At 46.3% G+C, this 20,031-nt stretch overlaps 1 protein-coding gene across 24 annotated transcripts in view; it reads right to left on the bottom strand.

Annotated features, from left to right (window-relative positions):
• The window catches only part of MAPK8IP3 (mitogen-activated protein kinase 8 interacting protein 3), an 80,418-nt gene extending 60,630 nt beyond the window's left edge, over positions 1 to 19,788 (bottom strand). For all 24 annotated transcript variants that reach the window (XM_086759376.1, XM_086759368.1, XM_086759375.1 and 21 more), the window contains exon 1: positions 19,439 to 19,788. In XM_086759376.1, the coding sequence (XP_086615502.1) occupies positions 19,439 to 19,756 (318 nt within the window). In that variant the 5' untranslated portion in view covers positions 19,757 to 19,788. The remainder of the gene's footprint in view (positions 1 to 19,438) is intronic.
• Positions 19,789 to 20,031: the final 243 nt, after the last annotated feature.

The raw sequence follows: 20,031 nt of genomic DNA on the forward strand, positions 1-20,031 counted from the left end.
TTAATCATCTCAGTGATTTAAGAAAATGGGAGTATGAAACTGCTATCTATAAAATTATTCACAGGGATTTTTTTCTGCTAGAAATCCCCAGATTTCAAGCAGGATAACTGGTGTTTAATAACCCAGGGTTATGATAAATCATAATAGCTCACACACTAGTCTTCACAGGGAAAACATCTAGCATAAAATCATCTTAAGGTGAAAGAATGAATATTCCTCTGAAAAGCAGTGGTACAACGCAGATTGCCTGGCATCCTGCCTTACTGCCTTTTGCAAAGGAAGAAAATTACTAAAAATAGTAGCTGATAATCAGAAATCGTCACATCACAGTAGTGATAAATCAAGCAGGGAGCCAGAGATGCACGTATATGCAGAAATCTCATTGCGTGGCCTTAATCTGTGGTGGCTGGTAGTGCGTGCGATGGCACTGCACACCAAAGGGAGCACGGGGGTTCATGCTCTCTTAACAGGAGCCATTTCACTCAGCAGCAGAAATTACTCAGCAGAGAAATTACTTCCCTACCAAGCAGGTGTCTACCACGTATCTGACACTCAAATCAGCAAATCACCCTTTCTCATTGTAGCTCCTGTCCAGGCAACAGCCACAGGCAGATAGAAACAATACCAGAGCTTCAGGAACAGAGTGTTAAATCAGAAAAAGGATCCTTAAATTAAGCCAGTTCTCAGAATTACGGTGGTCATCAGTGAAGTGCTCTCTCAGGAAATAACTTCCACTTCAATAGCTGATATCAAGAGAATTCTGCTTCTCGCTTTATAAGCCAGTCTACATTGATGCATCTATTTTTTCAAAGAGATTTAGAGAGCTGTTTAAAAAACAACAGTCAAAAATATCAAACTATGAACAGATGTTCAGATTTTTATCCATATAGGCATTCTATATAAAGTCATAGAATCACAGAATCATAGAATGGTTAGGGTTGGAAGGGACCTTCAAAGGTCATCTAGTCCAACCCCCCTGCAAGAAGCAGGGACATCTCCAACCAGATCAGGTTGCTCACAGCTTCATCCAGCCTGGCCTTGAACGTTTCCAGGGATGGGGAATCCACCACCTCTCTGGGCAACCTGGGACAGTGTTCTACCACCCTCAGTGTAAAAATTTTTTTCCTAATATCCAATCTATATCTACCCCCCTCTATTTTAAAACCATTACCCCTCGTCCTGTCACAACAGGCCCTGCTGAAGAGTCTCTCCCCACCTTTCCCACCAGCCCCCTTGAGGTACTGGAAGACCGCTCTCAGGTCTCCCCGGAGCCTCCTCTTCTCCAGGCTGAACAGCCCCAGCTCTCTCAGCCTGGCCTCACAGCAGAGCTGCTCCAGCCCTCCCATCATCTGCGTGGCCTCCTCTGGACTCTCTCCAACTGGTCCATGTCCTTCTTGTGTTGGGGGCTCCAGAACTGGACACAGTACTCCAGGTGGGGTCTCACCAGGGCAGAGTAGAGGGGGAGAATCACCTCCCTCGACCTGCTGGCCACGCTTCTCTTGATGCAGCCCAGGGTGCGGTTGGCCTTCTGGGCTGCAAGGGCGCATTGCCTGCTCACATTGAGCTTCTCGTCCACCAGCACTCCCAAGTCCTTCTCCTCAGAGCTGCTCTCAATCCATTCCCCGCCCAGCCTGGATCTGTGCCTGAGATTGCCATGACCCAGGTGCAGGACCTATTTAGCAAAGCTGAAGACGATAAAGGAATTGAGTCTTGCCTACCTTACATCAACATTAACTTGACTCCATTGCATGAAAACATTCCTCGTTTCTATCAAGGAGAGGCAGTACAGACATATTTAGTGTCTCCCTTGTGAAAACAAAGGTTTTGCAAATACTTAGAGCTGCTCTCAACAGCTAAAATGTACCCTCACACAAATAGAAAAACACAGCCATCAGCCCACATACAGTGATAAAAGCATACTTGAATTTCCAATGTGTTGTATCTAATATGATTTGAGTTTTAGAAACATTTTAGCTCTCTGAGAGCAGAGTTTCACTAATAAGTAAAAAGGGACCTCCTTGCCTTTCACCTGATGATTATCACTTCATCTTGCTCTTCAGTGCTCTGAGGCAACAGACCCATGGGTTTGAGGGTGCTCCGAGCAATGCTCACCCTTCCTCCTGGAAGTCTCTTGCCACTAGAAGACCCTTCTCCATACGACTCAGGTCAATCCCAGCCACGGCACCTGATGAGCAAACCCCTGTAGCCTGGATGCTCCCCAGCGGTATCGACGGGCAGTGAAACCCCAACACATTTGTGACCCAGATGAAAGACTTCAAACAGCAACAATGACACAAGAAAATACGCAATCAGTGAGCGTAAATCCTAGCAACAGCCCCTATCTTCTCCATCACAGAAGGATCTTAGTTACTGCAAACAAGAAGATGCTATCTCAATATTAGTTTTATAAGATACAGTTCAAAAGACCAAACTATAACACTCCCACTAGTGCAATGACAAACAGCAGACAGTCCACAAGCTGAAAAGAAGTTCACCTGCAACTGTGGAGTGAAGGAATCAACAATTTAAAAGCCCTGACTACAACATACTTTTAAAAATTCACAGATAATTAATTTACTATCTCAAATTTCATGCTTGTTCAAAACCTTATCCCGCATTTATCACAAAACTCAGCAAATCATAACTCTGTGTGCTCTTGTTCCACCCTGTGTGGGTTCCCCATTTCTGGGGTATACAACAATCGTGCCATCACAGTTGTGATAGCTGCGATATAAAACTCTTACATTCTCATTGCAGAGCTTGGCCTGAAGTTCAAACCATATTCACAGCACAACCCATTTTACACATCAGCCTTGGGACCAGGCGGTGTTTTATACTAGGAATGCATGAATATATTAATACTTCCATACTGAATACTTAAGATACTTAATACTGATTCACATGAAGATGCTGACACATAAATATGCCTTTAATATGGAAAAATAAATACCAGCCTTCCTTGGCTGAGGTCTCTGACATCAAACATAGCTGACAGTGAACAAGGCCATTTATTAGTAGGATGGCCGAAACATCACAGAAGAGAACAATCCTTTCCTCCCCCTTCCCATTTTTTCTGACACATCATAATGCCATTTTAACTTAGTTTTTAGAACTTATTAGTCCAGAAGGACACACAGTACACAGTTTTGTGATGGAAAGATGCTCTGGGCTGTGCCCTGCCCTGTGTCTGAATCTTTGCTATCCCCTTCAAAGACTGAAGGTGCACTTCTGAAGGAACATTTCCATCTCCATAACAGCACACTGCTAACTTCCAAAACTCAAAAAGACATCTTTTTTTTTTCTGCTAGATACTCTATAGTCAAGATTGGTCTTTGAATGCCTAGTGTGAAATAAATGTCTTTTTTGTCGATTTACACAAAGATTACCATCTCCTCTTCCAAGAGATCTGAGTCTTTTTTCAAAGGAAGATCACATTTCTCTTCAGATGCTCTCCTTGAAGTAGGCCTGGTCCTACAGCACAGGCAGGAGAGGCAGAGGGGACCCTCCCACACCCTCAATCCTGCTCCAGCTCTGCCCGAGACACAGAGTTCACCCATCCTGCCACTTGCATGTCCTCGTGGGACCAACAACATGCTTACTTGGGACAGAAGATGTGGTGGACAACAGGAGTGCACAAAGAAGGGACGGGCTGCTAGTGGAATTCTTCTCAAAACTGCCTCAAGAACAGCTTTGTCCATATTTCCATTGGCAAGTACAGCCAACAAGAAAGGAGGTGCGACTGCGAAGTCTTGCAGATGACACAAGACCAGGAGGTGCCACCAGCACTAAAAAGAACCAGACTATGCCAAGGGAATAACTGGATGATGCTGAAGAGCAGAGCAACACTGGCATGGAACTGCACACAAGTGCAGGGGCACGCAAACAGGGACAGCCATTTCTGCTTGATAAGGAGGGTCAAGAGGAAGGAGCTGAGGACAGAACAATTAGTTAATTAAGCCCCATGGAGACCTGCTCTGGACCAGATGCAACTGTGGCATGAGAAGGGCAGAGAGGGGATGGACATGCTGCTGCCTCCTGTATTCCATGTCATGCCAAGTGCACTGGACCACACTAGTGAAGGTGACAGCCATCAGACAAATGTTGTTACCAGGACTTTGAACAAGGCAATGTGACACTGGGACACTGCCAGGAGAGCATTCGCGCCACCGTACGAAGCACTGGTAAGATGTACCTGGCAAACCACCTGTTATTCCTCTTGCCCCTCAAGGAGGATCAACTCAAGCATCAGATCTGGCTAAGCACTACACACGGTAGAGGGGTACGAGGGAATCTGTAAAACAAGACCAACCTGGCCAGAGGACACATGGGCACCCCCGTGATAGCAGGCCAGGTCACCTGCCTGCTTCAGGGAGGGAAGAGCTTGGCTCCAACACCTAGCAAACAGAGACCAAGGCAGGGCAGGATCAGTTTCCAGTGACACAGCAAAGACATAAACATTTGAGAGAGTGAAAACTTACAAATAGTAAAGGATAACACTGGTACAAGAGCAAACCAGTAAAACCAGGCCAGGAATAAAAAAAAAACCCACCAATGCAATTAGAAGAAGGTTACACTTCGTCAGAGTAGAAGCAGGAGATTCAACTGATGGTTTTACGACAAAGCTTGAGATATTTATGAAACGGATTATATAACTCAACTGCCTGCAACGCCAAGGGACTGGACATGCTGACTCAGGAGGTCCCTTCCAGTGTGAGTGTCCTAAGCTTTTAATTAAGAGTGAGTGTCCTTCTAAGAATCTCAGAGGCAAAACAGTTAGAGACTTGGTGCAAAAATTACCATGAGATAAGAAGTCAATACAGATCATGTCTGGAGTAACTCAAACCAAGCCAGTCTCCAGCGCTATAACTACACGTGTGATAGCTACTCCGTATTTAGTACTAATATCACCTGATATGTGTGTCTGTATGAAGTATATAGTCTATTACTATACAGTAATAGTCAGTATTAAAACTATTCAGTATTAAAACAACAGGTCGAGTGGATGCTGGATGCCCATCACATCACGACATGCACAGACTGCCTGCTTCTTACGCTGCTTCCACAACAGGCTGGACTATGAAAGACAGACACTCAGACAGAGGCATTCTCAGTAGAATTATATGGTAAATACTAGTTTAAGATAACTTCCCTTATTTCAAGAGTGTAGATGTTTATTTTCCCCCAAATCATAGAGAACATCACACCACAACTGCAGCAACTGGAGAACACCCAACAACTGCTATCCATACTCTTGCCTCCCTTGTTTTTCTTTCTTTCTAAATTTCTTCACGTATAACACTGCATTATTGAAGTCACAGTTTTCCGCTTCTTGCATAGCTTTGCACGAACCTCCGTTCAGGGAGATAAACTATACCGATGCGCTGTTTTTAAATGCTGAACAGGAACAGAGCATGGATAACAATGGATACTGAAACAAGTATTAATGGAACAAATATTTTAAAAAGGAAAAAATAAAAATCAAAATTATGCAACCTAGTAATGTGAAGACTAAAATGTACTTGTATGTATTTCTGTATCTGGAATTATGATGCAAATTATGCGGCAGTTTCAACCCAACTCAAGCTGCACCCTACAAAAGCCACCCAGCTGAAGGAACAAAAAGGAAAGAAACCAGGGAGGTGAGAATAAGGTGGGGATGGTAAAACGCTGGCAGTGTTTCAAGTAACTGCAATCACAAAGCTGCTGCAATTGCATGTAATGCTGCTACAAAAAGCTGCTGCGATGAAGAATTGTTTTAAACCACGTAACTACCCTGAGAGGTGCTTAAATAATTATTTTACAAATTTAAAAAATGGTAATACAGTGAGTACAAGATTTGCCAAAGAGCACCACGCAAGCGAGCAGAATGGGTAGCAGGCTGGTGGGAAGGGCAAGGGCCGCTGCCTGTGTGCCCATAGTGGGGACCCAGAATAGGGGTACAGCCCCCAAAGGAGCCATGGCCACCAAGGAAGGAATGAAGGTAACAGCCATCACAAGATGGACGCCAACACCACGGCCGTGATCGTGTGGCAGTTGACAGAGCCTGTGATGTCCCTGAAGCCGAACACACAGCACGTGTTCTGCTGGACAAGGACCTCCAGAGAGAGGACAACGTGTGAAACCAGAGACCCCATGTAGCCGTGGCAGGTGCCCTCCGCCAGGCCACCACAAGCTCCGTCTCCTCCATGCAGAACCAGAGCCGCTGCGGGGCTCCACCAAGGCACCGCGCTGGGAAGCCCCTTTGAAGGCTTCTCCAGTTACAGCTGGTTAATAGAGGAGAGGTGCCTCTTTCTGGAGGCAAAAGGCCCCTAGTACAAGTTATATACAAGTCAATGGATAGAAATCACATTTTATTTTAAATTGAAGGTGCTTTTAAACACAAATGCTCAGAGATCAAATTTCAAAGTACACTAGTATCTGTTAAACACTATTATGTTCAAATCACAAGTGGAAAACATTATTTCTCTAACAAAGACTTTCACTACTTTCTAATAAAATGAAAATCAGTAAGAAGTATGACTAATATATTTTTAAATACATATGTGTAAATACTCTGTCTCCTTATTTTATACATACATACAGCCAAATTGCTTTGAACCAGTGAGAAACAACTTGTTTTTAAAAGACTACAGAAAAGCACAAAGTGCTAAAAAAAATAAAATAGATCACTAAGAGTGGGAAATCTCTATTTAAATAATTAAAATCACTTACCAGAGCGTATTTCCAGTCAATCTGGTGTACTAAGGACAAAACTGATACCAAATCCAATCTAGGACACCCAACACACCTTAAAAACAAAGCTTTGCGTGTGCAAAGCTACCAAGCCACGCTAACACTGGAGAAGACAGACTCCTTGTGCAAGAAAAGTCTATTAAGCGTTATGCAAAAGTGAAGAGGCCAGCTGCCATGGCCATCCTTCTATATTTCTCACACTGCTTTTTTTCATCCTTATCCCATGAACCTCTTTCAACTTAAAGGAAAGGATATTTCTAGCAGATACATGTCATACTGTACAGTACCACACCTTCACGATCTAAAAGAAAAGAACAAATGTATTGGTAGCTGCTTAGATCTTCATAGGAAGCAATCCTGAGGTGTCTCAAAGCTGTACAGCACTGTCACCAATCTAGCAATACTTTTCTGAACTACTCAGCAGATGTAATATCCACATCTGTTACAAGGTCTTACACAACAGAACATTTCTGCTTCCACAGCAGGGGCTTGGTGTCAGAATTTAACCCTCCAATTGGAGTTAGGGCTAATTTATTTTCTAGTGGAGCTTCAGGTGAGCTTTATAACTAGGTTTTGGAATGTCAAATTTAGACCATTTAGAGAATGACATAAAAAATACCCCATTACATCCAATATAGTATAATACAAAATAGCGGATATTTCACTAACAAAAAAAAAAATCCATTCCATGGGCTTCTGGGGAGAATACCGAAACTAGCAACAAAAAATGCAGTGAAACAGGAAGGCAGACCCAGACAAAAGCAGTCAATTAATGCCATCATCACCACGAAATGCAAAACTCCTTACAATTTAGTAAGAAAAACGCTACTTAGTATATCAGTTACTTGAAAAATCTCTTAGCTCTGAAACCACTCACTCTGATTTTAGCTCTGATACTCTGAAACATAAGCTATACAGTTTTCTTAAGTAATGCTGGAGGAAAACATAATGCACCAAATTAAGTGCTGAGACAACCAGATTCCTCTTCATTTCATCACCACGGGCAGCTCTGCAATGACCAACTCTGCCTGCCCACTCCTCAGCCTAGGGAGGTTTCTCCCGAAAACAGACACCTGCCTTCTCAGCCACAGCTTTAAAGCGGTGTCGTGGTTTTGTTTAGTGAGGGGGGGCCTAAGGTGGCAGCTTCTGTAGGAAACTGCTAGAAGTCGCTCCCCTTTGTTCAGTGGACTCGGCCGGGCCTAGGGCGGACCCACTGCTGGCCAAGGCCAAGCTAATTGGTAGCAGAATGTTCCCTGATAACGCCTCTGCGATAACGTATTTAAGAAGGGGAACACAGAAAACAAAAAAGAGAGAAGAGAAAATGTGACGAAGCTGAGCGGGGGCAGAGGTGCAGAGGGGCAGTTGCAGGCCTCACCCTCTGGCCTCTCACCAGGCGGCCGACTGGGCTCGACTCGGTCCAGCCCGGCTGCAAGAAGTGGAGAGGAGATGAGCTGGATGATGCAAAGAGATTCTGAGAGGCGTCTGCCTGCCTGTTGTGAAGGATTTCTGGTGAGAGAAATGGCTGCAAATGCCAAGGTCAGTGCAGAAGGAGGGGGAGCAGTAAAGCGGCTCGTGGCCAGAATTCCCCTGCAGCCCATGGTGAAGACCATGGTGGAGCAGGTTGTCCCCCTGCAGCCCGGGGAGTCCACAGAGGAGCAGAGATCCACTTGCAGCCTGTCAAGGACCCCACATCGGAGCAGGTGGAGGCCTGAAGGCAGCTGTGGCCCGTGGAGGGCCCGCTGGGACAGCTGTTCTAGAGGGACTGCACCCGTGGAAGAGATGACCCACGCCGGAGCAGTTCCACGAAGGACTGTGGCCCGTGGGAGGGTCCCCACGCTGGAGCAGGGGAGGAGTGTGAGGAGTTCTTCCCCCAGCCATTAAGCAGTGGTGTAAAACAATGTGTGATCAACTGACCGCAACCCCCATTCCCTCTTCCCCTCTGTGCCGCTCGGCGGGGGAAGGTAGTAGAGATAATGTTAAGCTTGGGAAGAGGGAGGGAGGAGGGTGGAGGGAGGTTATCTTGTTCTCTGTCTCATTCTCCTGCTGTTTGTAGTAATAAATGAATAGTTTTCCCCAAGTCAAGTCTGTTTTGCCCGTAACAGTAACTTTAAGGATTTCTCCCTGTCCTTATCTCAAACCTCGAGCTGTTTTTTCTTATATATTCTCTCAGAGGGTGGAGGGAGTGAGAGAGAGACTGCGTAGTCTGGTCCTGATCGGGGCTGAACTACGACAAGCGGAGAGAGACCCAGAACTCGGTATGCAAGACATGCCACCTGAGTCACCAGCAATTTTCACCATCTTCTGGTCCTGCGCACGCAGACACGCGTGTCTGCACACACCACATGCCTCCTGCTTTACTCCCCATCTCTGTTTGCTGTGACATAGTCAATTGAGAGTGCTCATTCTTCTAACACATGTCCTAGGGTACCACTTTCTGCAAGACACAATTTATTTTACAATGATTAACAACTACATAAAAAAATAGAGGATTCTGTTTTAGCTCAACCAACACATAAATTTGGACTATTTTCCAAAGCTATCATGGGCTGGTGAAAGGAAACTGTAAAATATCCTAAAATGACACCTCTTTCCACAGCAGGAAGGGGAAGGTACTTCTCCATAAATGAGTTCTAAATGTGATGTACATCCTGTTGTATACTTCTTCTGAATGTGCTGTTCATAAATGTGTTCCAAATGAGCCCTTTCAGTTCTTTTTCAAGCACAGAATCCCAGAACCAAAAATTTCAGGCAGATCCTGAAAAAAGAAGGCAAAAAGCTAATGTGCCCTTGGGCCACACACCTTGAAAATATCCAATCACTAGATCATTTTCCTATTTTAAATCAGGATTTGCAAGTACTATGTACTTGTACAATTGTCCTTTGGGAGAAACTCGGCATGTATCCAACAGGAAAACCTTTCCACAGAACACCACAGACGGAAGGGCAGGGAAGCCTACTGTGATGCTGCTCTGTTGCTTCCTCTCTCCAGGCATATGAGCAGGTCTGCTCCAGCACCAAGAGACAAATAGCGTTCATGCCACAAAGTGGAGTGGCTGAGATTGGGATGGCCAATCCCCAGGCAGAACGGGCAAGAAAAGTAAGAGCCTGAAACTCTTTTTGTCAGACCATCTGAGCATCACATCCTGCCTTGAGCAGGTCCCGTTGAATCAGGGCACTGGGAGAGGGCAGACACTAGCAGCTGTCCACAACCAGTGGAGACCACGTCATCATCCAGCTTGGAAGGAAAAGGTCCAATCCTTCCCATTGATGCCTGCACTAAAGGAAACCGCCCTGTAAAACAAGAAGCAGCTCCAAGGATAACATTCTGGACACCCTACAGCCCAAGAGACTGCAAAGTGAACTGCAAACAAACAGAGCACCACACCCGATGCATCAATTTTGAAGGCTGACCACCTCTTTGAAGAAAAGATGCCGCTTGTGGCATCCTTGGACATGCAGATTAGCTGTCAATCTTCCCAAAATCAATGTGCAACCTCAGACTGATGGTCTATCTATTTGAAAGACTGGACTAGAACTGAAATTGAGAAATCTGAACCTGGAATCCGTTGATCGAGAAGTGGACAGACGAAGTGGTAGCCCTGCACACATCTGCTGGTCCTCACACAGCGTTAAGTAGCGGTTAGCATGATACAGGCTGAGCCCATGAGGCTCGTGGTGCAGTCTCCTGGAAATGCCAAGCAGGCTCTCACTAGGAACGGCAGCAGAGGGTCCAGTTGGCTGCTCAGACATCACTTCACCACCTGATGTCAATGCAGAGCAGCCGCCGCCTGGCCAGCATTCACCACGTGAGCCCCAGGACTGTGCAGGAGGAGAGAAGAACAGCAGCAGAGCAGCTCCTCTGGCCTGGGACACCCCAGGCTTCCTCCTCAGCAGCATGAAAGGACCCAGCCTGCTACAACTTGTCAGAGGCACCATGACAACTGATGATGGTGGAGATGTGTGCCATCTTCATCCTCCTCAGTAGGCAAGAGGAAGGACAAACACGCTGGGGTGCCTCTGCTAGATGAAAGATTGCATAATTCTCGTAAAAGTGAAGAACAGCTAGGGATTTTTCTTGAAACTTCAGCCATCACAGTTATTTAAATTAATTTGCAATGGTAGTAAGTCTAGATCTTCCCAGACCTTCTTGGCTTTTCTCTTACAATTCTGCCTCCTGAAACCCCAATGCTAAGTTCTGCCTTCACATACCTAGTAGATCCCAACAACATCCTTGAAAAATCCACCTGCAAAGCCACGAACAGAAAGTGACCACGAAGCAGCCTGCTTCATTTCACCAAGAGAAAAACAAAAAAAAATGGTTCCCATCAAAGCTCTCTTGGGGATTACAATCTGACTTATGTGGGTAACCCTACGGAGGGGAAACCTGGCCATCACCTCAGATCATCATCATCAACTAACATCCAGAATATTATCCTGAACTACTCTCTAAATAAAGTAACATAGGGCTCGCTCAGATTAATTTTACTTTGAAGGTGTTTTTAATAACACACAGATATGCATGAATATTAATAAGTAAGCTTGAGTGACATAGAGAGGATTTGTATGAAGGATCTCTGTTTAGATATAGATATTTTTTCCTTCAAGATCAGTGAGAATAAAGCAAGGTTAGCAGATGGCAAGGACTGATGGGTTACATTTGGAAAGCCTGATTCCTCATAAAGAAGTGATTTAGAAATACGTATCATATGGTTAGTTTCTACTGCCTGTCACAAATTGATTTTGTTAGCTTTCTTTAAATTAATAAAACTTGTAAACTGAAGAGTATCCAAACTCATTTGCCTTAATTGGTGTAGACTGCATACTATTTGTGAGAAAAAATTTAGAATAATTAATCAAGTTGTTTTTAGCAAGAGGCTTTCCAACAACCATTTGTCCTATAACAATGTCTCTCACATGGTTAAAAAAAAATCTATAGTTTTTACATTAAAAAAAAGCATTCTGCACACAAGTGTTTTATGGGCAGAAGATCAAAAAAATAAAGGGAAGGACAAGCTGCTTCTGCATTTCTAAGAGCACTTTTTTCCTCTGCCTAACCCCAAACACTACACCTTGTATTTTAGCTCTTAGTCTGCATTTGGTGTCCCTCCATCAGAGCAGGTGGCTTCTCACCAGCAGAAGGATACATCTCTCTCCTGCATCTCAAAACCCCCACCGAAACAGATCCCATGGGAGATGAGGTCCCAGGAACAGATCGGCACATTCTGCATCTGTCAGGACGCTGCATTGCTCCCAGCCGGGGTTTCATCCACGCTGTCATGTCCAGTCCGCACCTTGTCACGTGCCAACTCGCTTTACTCCTGAGGGAGCGATGCACAAAGCAGGAAGCAAATAAAAAAGGGGCAGACTGCCATGACACTAATATAGCGTGGAGAGGGAAGAGAGCAGCTGCTGCTCTTAAACCTCTGCAGACAGTCTCTTCCCTGGCATCATGTTGCCAGCGGTAGGGGCAGGACATGAACAGATCTAGGACTGCAGCAAAACATCCTTCCGCTAGCAGAGGCAGCTCTCGACCCTCACATGTGAGCAGAGAAAAGGCACCACTGAATAATGATTTCCCAGCAAATGCCTCTACTTCACCTTCTGGGGAAGGAAAAAACTATCTCTATCACTGTTACTCTATCACAGTTATTTGCATTAACATTGATCCTAGTCCTGCATCAGGAGACACACAATGGGATGTTCAGTCTTTGGCTTACAATCTCATTTTGTTTTATTGCTACAATTTTTTATAAAGAAAGGCATGCTCAGAATCCAAAGATTACCATCCGTCACACAGTGGACATGCTGATCGCGGGCCAAAGCAGTGACGAGGTTCTCTCTACTGGTAAGGATGGCCTGCATGTTTATCTTACCATTTAAAAGAGAAAGGAGAAAATTAGAATCATTGTATGTGAATTTGAAACACAAGGCTTGCCAGAAACATTTTTTGTTGTTGCTTACTTTTTAAACATATGGAGTTAATTTTTTATCTTTGGCTGTTGAGTTTTAATCATAATCTGCAATACTGTGGTCAATTCTGAATCATGTTCCAATGGTATCACTGGCAAAAGACAGAGGAGAAAAATAAGAAAACATTATTAATATCCCAACAGTTTAAGGTTTATCTCATCCAGAAAACACACGATCACTTCACAGAGGCTCACGCTTGTGTTGCTTTTTACTTCTGAACAACTAAATGAATATATTTTGGAACCTTACAACAAGTAAAGAGGAAAGTATCATAAATAGGAAATTAATATTTGCATGCTCAGTAGAAAAATATCGTTACAAATAACACAGTATTCTTCACTAAAATTAAGAATCTAGTTTCTCCAGGACCAACAGCTTTTGTAAATCAAGATAATTGCAAAGGAGGACTCAAGGTACATTGGAAGAACCCTCTAATAGGGACACAGATTCTGCTGCTCATGCTGTTGTGAAATCTGACAGTGCCTGTGGGCCCCAGGAACGGACAAAGAGGGGTCTGAAGGATACAGAGACAGACCTTGTCCACAGATGGCTGTGCAGTAAGTCTGTATTTCATGCTGCCAGTTACCTTCAACTACATATAGCGGAAAGGATCCACACCATAAGCAAAGCCTTTCTATATCTCGTATCTGCTATTCCCAAATGCTTTTCTCCTTCGATGCTATGAGGTCACCACCAAGCTGCAGAAACTCCCATTAATCAGCTATTTGTGAGGTCAGGTTTCAGGGTGGGGAAACAGAAAACGCCTTCCCAGGCTGCGATTCATTTCACAGAGAAAGAAAATATAAGGCAGAAAGAGAAAAAGCGCTCACAGTGGAGAACACCAGAGGCACAGAACATCACTTTCATCACTCTTCCTCACCATCTTCTTAAAGGGAACTAGTGTATGAGCGAAGGACAATATTTAAAGTATCCCTTAACAAACCGGGGGGAAGGGGTGATTTTCAAAAGCCTTTCTGCTGTTTGAGATGCAGATAGGAGCTAATGAACTTGAAATATTGCCACTCAGCTGGAGAGCTCTTTAAGAACCTCAAGCCACACAGAAATCTGTGGCAACTACAGTCCATGCCTCTCCTGAAGGACCATCTCTTCCCAACACACTGTCCACTGATTTTCAAACAAAACAAAGGAGGCATCTCCAACTATCATAAAAAAATGAAATACTGGTAAGTGAACATGCTTATCACGTACAGTAACAATGCAAACAGGAAGCCATAAGGAGGAAATGATGGCCATGGCAACATGCTGACAGAAGACGGAGACGTTGCTTTTTTTTGGAAGTAGGAAAGGATGACACCCAGGAATCTCTCGAACACGAGTTCCCCAGTGGCAACGCCAGCAAAGGGCTTTTACAGTTCACATCGGTTTTGGGTCCTGCACCTGGGGAAGCACAATCGCAGACACCAGTATATGCTGGGGCCGCCCAGCTGGAAAGCAGCTTGGCAGAAAACTGCGGGTCCTGGTGACCATGAGCCAGCAATGTGCCCTTGGCAGCAAAGCAGGCAAACAGTGTTGCCAGGAGATCAAGGAGGTGAGTCAGCACTGGTGAGGCCACATCTGGAGTGCCATGTCCAGTGCTGGGCTCTCCAGTACAGGAGAGACAGAGACACACTGGAGAAAGCCCAGTGAAGGGCCACAAGGATGATGAAGGGATTGGAGCACCTGGCTCAGGGGCATCTCACCCATGTATCTAAATACCTGAAGGGAAGGTGTGCAGAGAGGACAGAGCCCAGCTCTTTCCAGTGGAGCCCAGTGACAGGACAAGAGATAATGGGCACAAACCAGAACACAGGAGGTTCCCTCTCAACATCAGGACAGATTTTTTCACTGTGAGGGTGACTATGCACTGGCACAAGTTGCCTGGAGAGGTAGTGGAGTCTCCATCCTTGGAGATATTCAAATGCAGCTTGGATATAGTCCTGGGAAGCCTGTTCTGGGTGACCCTGCTTCAGCAGGTTGGACGAGATGACCTCCAGAGATCCCTTCCAACCTCAACCAGCCTGTGGTTCTGTGAAAGTACCCAGAGCACAGACACACCCGTAGGGAAGCCCAGAAGATGACAACTCAAGACAGTCCACTGGGAATATCACACGCACGACGCAGTGCACACCGCTTCGAGGGGTCCCTGCGATGCCAACACTCACGTCACATCACTGGGCAGCTCAAAGCAGCACTGCCCAGCTCTCAGTCGGGTCCAACAGCGAAACAACAAGTCTTCGAGAACCACATCTGGGAAGGCTCTGCCCCACAGTCACATGCCAGCTTCTCGCTCCCAGAGTCGAGCAATGGCCCAACCACACTGATGCAAGCAGCGTCACCTGCCCTCCAGTGCCTGTGGCCTGGAAACACACCTACCACCACAGGCAGAAGAGTCGTCATTTTGAAACAAAAGCCACATTTACAGAGACAGTCTTCTTCAACCACTTTCCAACAGAAGTTGCTTCCAGGTGCTGGACTGCCATAGTGCAGAAGGCAAGCTACAAAAGCCTTTCACTGAGGGAGTCAGACCTCCTAACCAGCACCAGGTACTTATTTCTATACCATACGTATATGCATGTTAAATGAGCATCCATTTAAAAAATTCTAATGAGCATTAACTGATGCCGCCACGCGCAGCAGAGATCCACCTCGCTTTTCTGACCTCCAAGAAGCCACACCAACGTACACCAACCAGCCCCATGCCTCTGTGCTTCCCGTCTGTGAAAGCTTTTACGTGTATTTATACGTGCACGCTAATCTTGCAATTAGTGCCCAAACATCACCAACAATCTCTGCCGAAACCAGCATTTAGGGCACATGGTCGTGGTTTTCTTCAAGAGAAGAATCCAGAACATTTGGAAAGTGGCTTACATAAAACAAAATGTCTCATTAAGAGTGGACCCAATAAAGCCTATTTTCCCTGGGGATTTCTGCTGGTGTTCCCTAGCCTTTTCCCTGTCCCAACTCGACCCTCACGTGTCTTCTGAGCAGATACCAGGAAGAGATGGTGTTTGCACGGGCTAACAAGGGCTGGACCCTCCCGTCCCAGACCCAGATGCCAGCTGTCCTAGGGCCTGCTACTAACCTGCCTGCTGGCAAGCTCTGCCTGTCTCTCCTCCAGGCAGGACCTACACTTGGCCTTCCTCTTTTGCTTTTTACTAAAAATATATATATATAAAAATATATATATATATATAGCCCTTCCTTTTACAAATATGGCTAAAACTAGTCACCAGCTTTCTAAGTTATCGGGGGCAACTGACAGAGCAATCACATAAGCTTCATTTCCTTAACAACTCATGTTAAAAACAATACCGAGCCAGTAAAAACAAATAACCACCACGTCAGTACACAGCACCACACATACCAGGGCCACAAAAGCAGTAAATGGCCTGGAACATCTCCCATAGGAGGAGAGGCTGAGACAGCTGGGGCTGCTCAGCCTGGAGAGGAGCTGGCTCGGGGAGATCCTGCCACTGTGTTTAAGTACCTGCTGGGAGGGAGTGTGGGCGAGGGAGCCAGATTCTGCTCTGGACAAGAGACAAGAGGCACAGCTTACACCACATAAAATGCCAGCTGAGCACAAGGAAGCACGTTTGTACTGCCAGGGTGCTCAAGCACTGCGACAGGTTGCCCAGAGAGGTTGCAGAGTCTCAGTCTGGGGAGATGCTCAAACTCTGACCAGCCGCGGTCCTGGGCACCTGCTCTGGCTGACCCTGCTTGAACAGGGGGTGCTGGACCAGATGATCTCAGGAGGTCGCTGCCAAACTAAAAGAGCCTGTGATTCCGTGAAACACCATACCATAGAAGTGATTACCCTATGTTCATACATAAAACGGAAGAGATGGAAGAAAACAAAATCACTGAAAATCTGGTGCAATCCCACATCTTTAGTAGCTTGGAAGTAATGGAAAACTGAAACATTGTGCACTAAGCCCCATAATCACAGAGACAGACAGCATCGCCTCATTTCAAGGAACTTCTATTTTCAATCCACTTGCCTAGGTGCTTCTGCTGTCCTATTTTAGGACAAGTGGAAAATATAGAGTCACTCTGCAGCCCAAATATTCAGAAAAAAAAGCAATAATTTGCTTTTGGCAAAGATTGTTTTAAAATATAATATATTGAATCATCTTAAGAGAAAAAGACAGAAAAGCGTTGAGGAGGAAAACTTTCATCTATTGCATTTAGCAGAAGTGAAATGAAAGTTTTTAGAAAGAGTCCTAATTTAACAAAACATACCTACAGAGTCTGTTTGTCCACAATTTCTGCATGAAGACAAAACAGCAAGATTTGATGGCTCTGCAACAAGACAACACAATGTACATTTTTATGCCAGAGAATAATGCCCACTTCTGGTTCCTGTTACTTTGAAATTAATAAACTAATATAAAGTAATTATAATGCAGGGTCTTTTGACACGACACTGCAAGAGAAGAACAGATCAGTTCTTCATCTCTAACTCCCAACTTTATTTGTTGTTATTAGCACTCAACACAGAGAGGGACCAAGGCTGGGGTCAAATCCTGTTGCCAGAGGAGGATCCTCCCACCTAAACATAAAGATCTCACCCCAAGACTCGAGGTGCAGCACAGGAGGCAGAACGCTGCTCGCAAAGTGGGACGGACCTTCCCTGGTTACTATGGGCACCGCTACAGAACAGCAATCCACATTCTGGTGGGAAAAACATTTTTCTGTTTTTTGATTGCTTACAATTATCCAGTGCACAGCAGAATTCTCTCTAATATACAGATTTTCACCGCCATTACATGTTAATTTACTGCATAGTAAGAGGAATATGGGAAACAGGTGCAGATAAATAATTTTTGTTATGTGCAAAGGGAAATAAGAGCCATATATTCTGTATATGTTCTGCCTCTACACAGACACTGCGTAGAGGCAGAACACTCAGTTGTTCTCATAAAAAGCACATTGTCTATTCCTTTTTGGTCACAAGTCTCTTTGCAGACACTTTTTTCTCCACTTATGTTGAGCTGAGCGTAAGGATGACAGAGCATCACCATAATCATCAGTGCTTTTTAAATCTCAGCAAACAGTATTCTGAGCTTCCCCACACGGAACGTGACCTGTCACTACACCGGCTTCCAGAAAACACATCCTGTATCTAGTAAGTCAAGTACAGAAATTGACCCAAGTCCAAAGATGCAAGATCATCCTAACTAACTGGACTGTTCCATTCCTCATTTGTAGTCTCATTTTTTTCCCCCATAAATAGTGGACTCTTTAAAAACTTTATTTCTCAGAAGCTGCAAGATATTGCCTCTATGCAACATTTAATAAGTAAAGTCTCATGTACATGTGAGACTTTTTCAATCCCGGCACGCATTCAAAAGAATTTTAGAAGATTGTCTGTTAGTCCATTAACACATAATTAAAACTCAGGACTAAAACTTTAATTAACTGGCTCTCGCTTTCAGTATTAGTAATGAATCACAAGTGTCCTCCTCACAAAGTCAGCAAGATTCTTGGACGTGATTTTTAAGCAATGAGAACACATCTATGAAAACACTGCATGGTGCTTTACATTGTTCTCCAGTTCAAAAGCTATTTCATTAATTACCCGTTATCAAATCAGAACTTGACTCCTAGTAAGACTACTGAATCTTAAATCTTCTGCTCACTCTTCCTCTAAAGGATGGACAAAAAAATCCACTTTTTAAGAAGCTGTGTAGTGAAACAAGGATAATGTGGCAGTGATGGCCTCTTTCCACTGCCAATGCTTTATCCCAGTTCCCAGACTATCACTTCGAAAGGCTGAAGAGCAAACTCTACGGTTCACAGTCCTCATTTATGGCCGAAAAGATGCTCCTGATTCCAGCAGGGAAAGGCACAGACGGAGGAAGAAGACAGAGTGCAAGTCACCTCCTCTATTTCCTCTGCATCTGAGTCTCTGCGACCCAGGGATTCTTGTTTCTCTCCATCAGAGGGGTGTGTTCTTCTCATGATCCACTTCCAGATGCCCCCTCACAGTGAGCAGCCCTGATGTGGCTCTCAGGAGTGGACCCGTACTCTAGGAAACTGCAGATGCTAAGTTGAGAAACTATTTTACCAAGGTTCAAGGCATAGTTTTGGTAAAAACAAGCTTCCAAAATCAGCTGCCATACTCTAAAGGTAATTTTTCGCTCCAACTAAATAGCTTACTGCTGATATTTAAAAACCTGTACGGGCTGCAGGTTTATCAATTATCAATTTTAAAAGGTGGGGTTTTTTCAGCCACAAATCAGTGTAACTGTCAAGTCCTCTGCGTTATTAGCATTCCGAAGTGAATTCTTGAAATCTGAAGGATTGCGGCCGGTTTGGGGGTCATTTTTTTCCTCTCCTGCCTTCGGCGGGGCGGATCAGCCGCAGAGGCCCCGTCCCGCCCGCCCGGGCCCGGGGAGGGGAGGGGATCCCGCCGGGGCATGGGGGCTGCGGCAGGAGGGAACCGGGACCGGGACCGGGCCCGCAGGGCCCCCGCCGCCCGCCCGCGCTCCCCTTCTAGAAGGTACCGCCGGCCGCTGCTCCCCCGCCGCCCCAGCCGTGCGGGCTCGCGGAGGAGGAGACTTGCCGATCGCCGCGACGGAACCGGGGCCTGTGGGCGGGCGGCCCCGCCACAGGCCCGAGCCGCCCCCGCCGCCCCCCCCGCCCGGGCCCGGCCCGCCCGTCAGCCGCAGCGGGGCCGCGGCGCGGTGCCCCCGCCCGGCGGCGGCCAAGATGGTCGCGGGGAGGCGCCGCTCACCTCCTCGGCCTGCTTGCGCAGCGCCTTCTCCCGCTCGTACTGCGTGAGGAGCTGCTCGTTGTCCTCCCGCAGCAGCTCCAGCTCCACTTCGTGCTCCTGGTTGTCGGTGAGCACCGAGTCCAGGTTCTCCAGCACCGTCACCACCAGCGGCATCAGCTCCTTCACCACCTCCTCATCGTAGCAGTGGATCAGCCGCTCGAACTCGCGGTAAATGCTGTTGGCGAGGCCCGAGACCCGCTCCGACATCACCGACCCCGAGCAGTAATCGTCGCCAGGGTACCCCCCCACGCCGCCATCGTCCAGCTGGATCTCCAGCATCCTGCCGGCCCGACAGCCCCCCGCACCGCAGCGAACCGCGCCGCTCCGCCGAGGCCGCCGCCGCCGCCAGGCTCTGCCCCGCCCCCGCCCCGCCCGCCGCGTCACGGCCCGCGGGGACCGGTTGGGGCGGAGCGCGGCAGCACCACCCCGGGAGGCCGGATCCCCCCCCCCGACCCGGGCCCGGACCGCAGGGCGGGGACGGTGTTTCCGGCGTGGATACCGGTGGCCGTGCACAGAGACGGTCCCGGCACATCGATGCTTTTCCCGCTCGGGAA

Source organism: Chlamydotis macqueenii, chromosome 15 (genome assembly GCF_036417535.1).
Source record: "Chlamydotis macqueenii isolate bChlMac1 chromosome 15, bChlMac1.mat, whole genome shotgun sequence".
NCBI lineage: Eukaryota > Metazoa > Chordata > Aves > Otidiformes > Otididae > Chlamydotis > Chlamydotis macqueenii.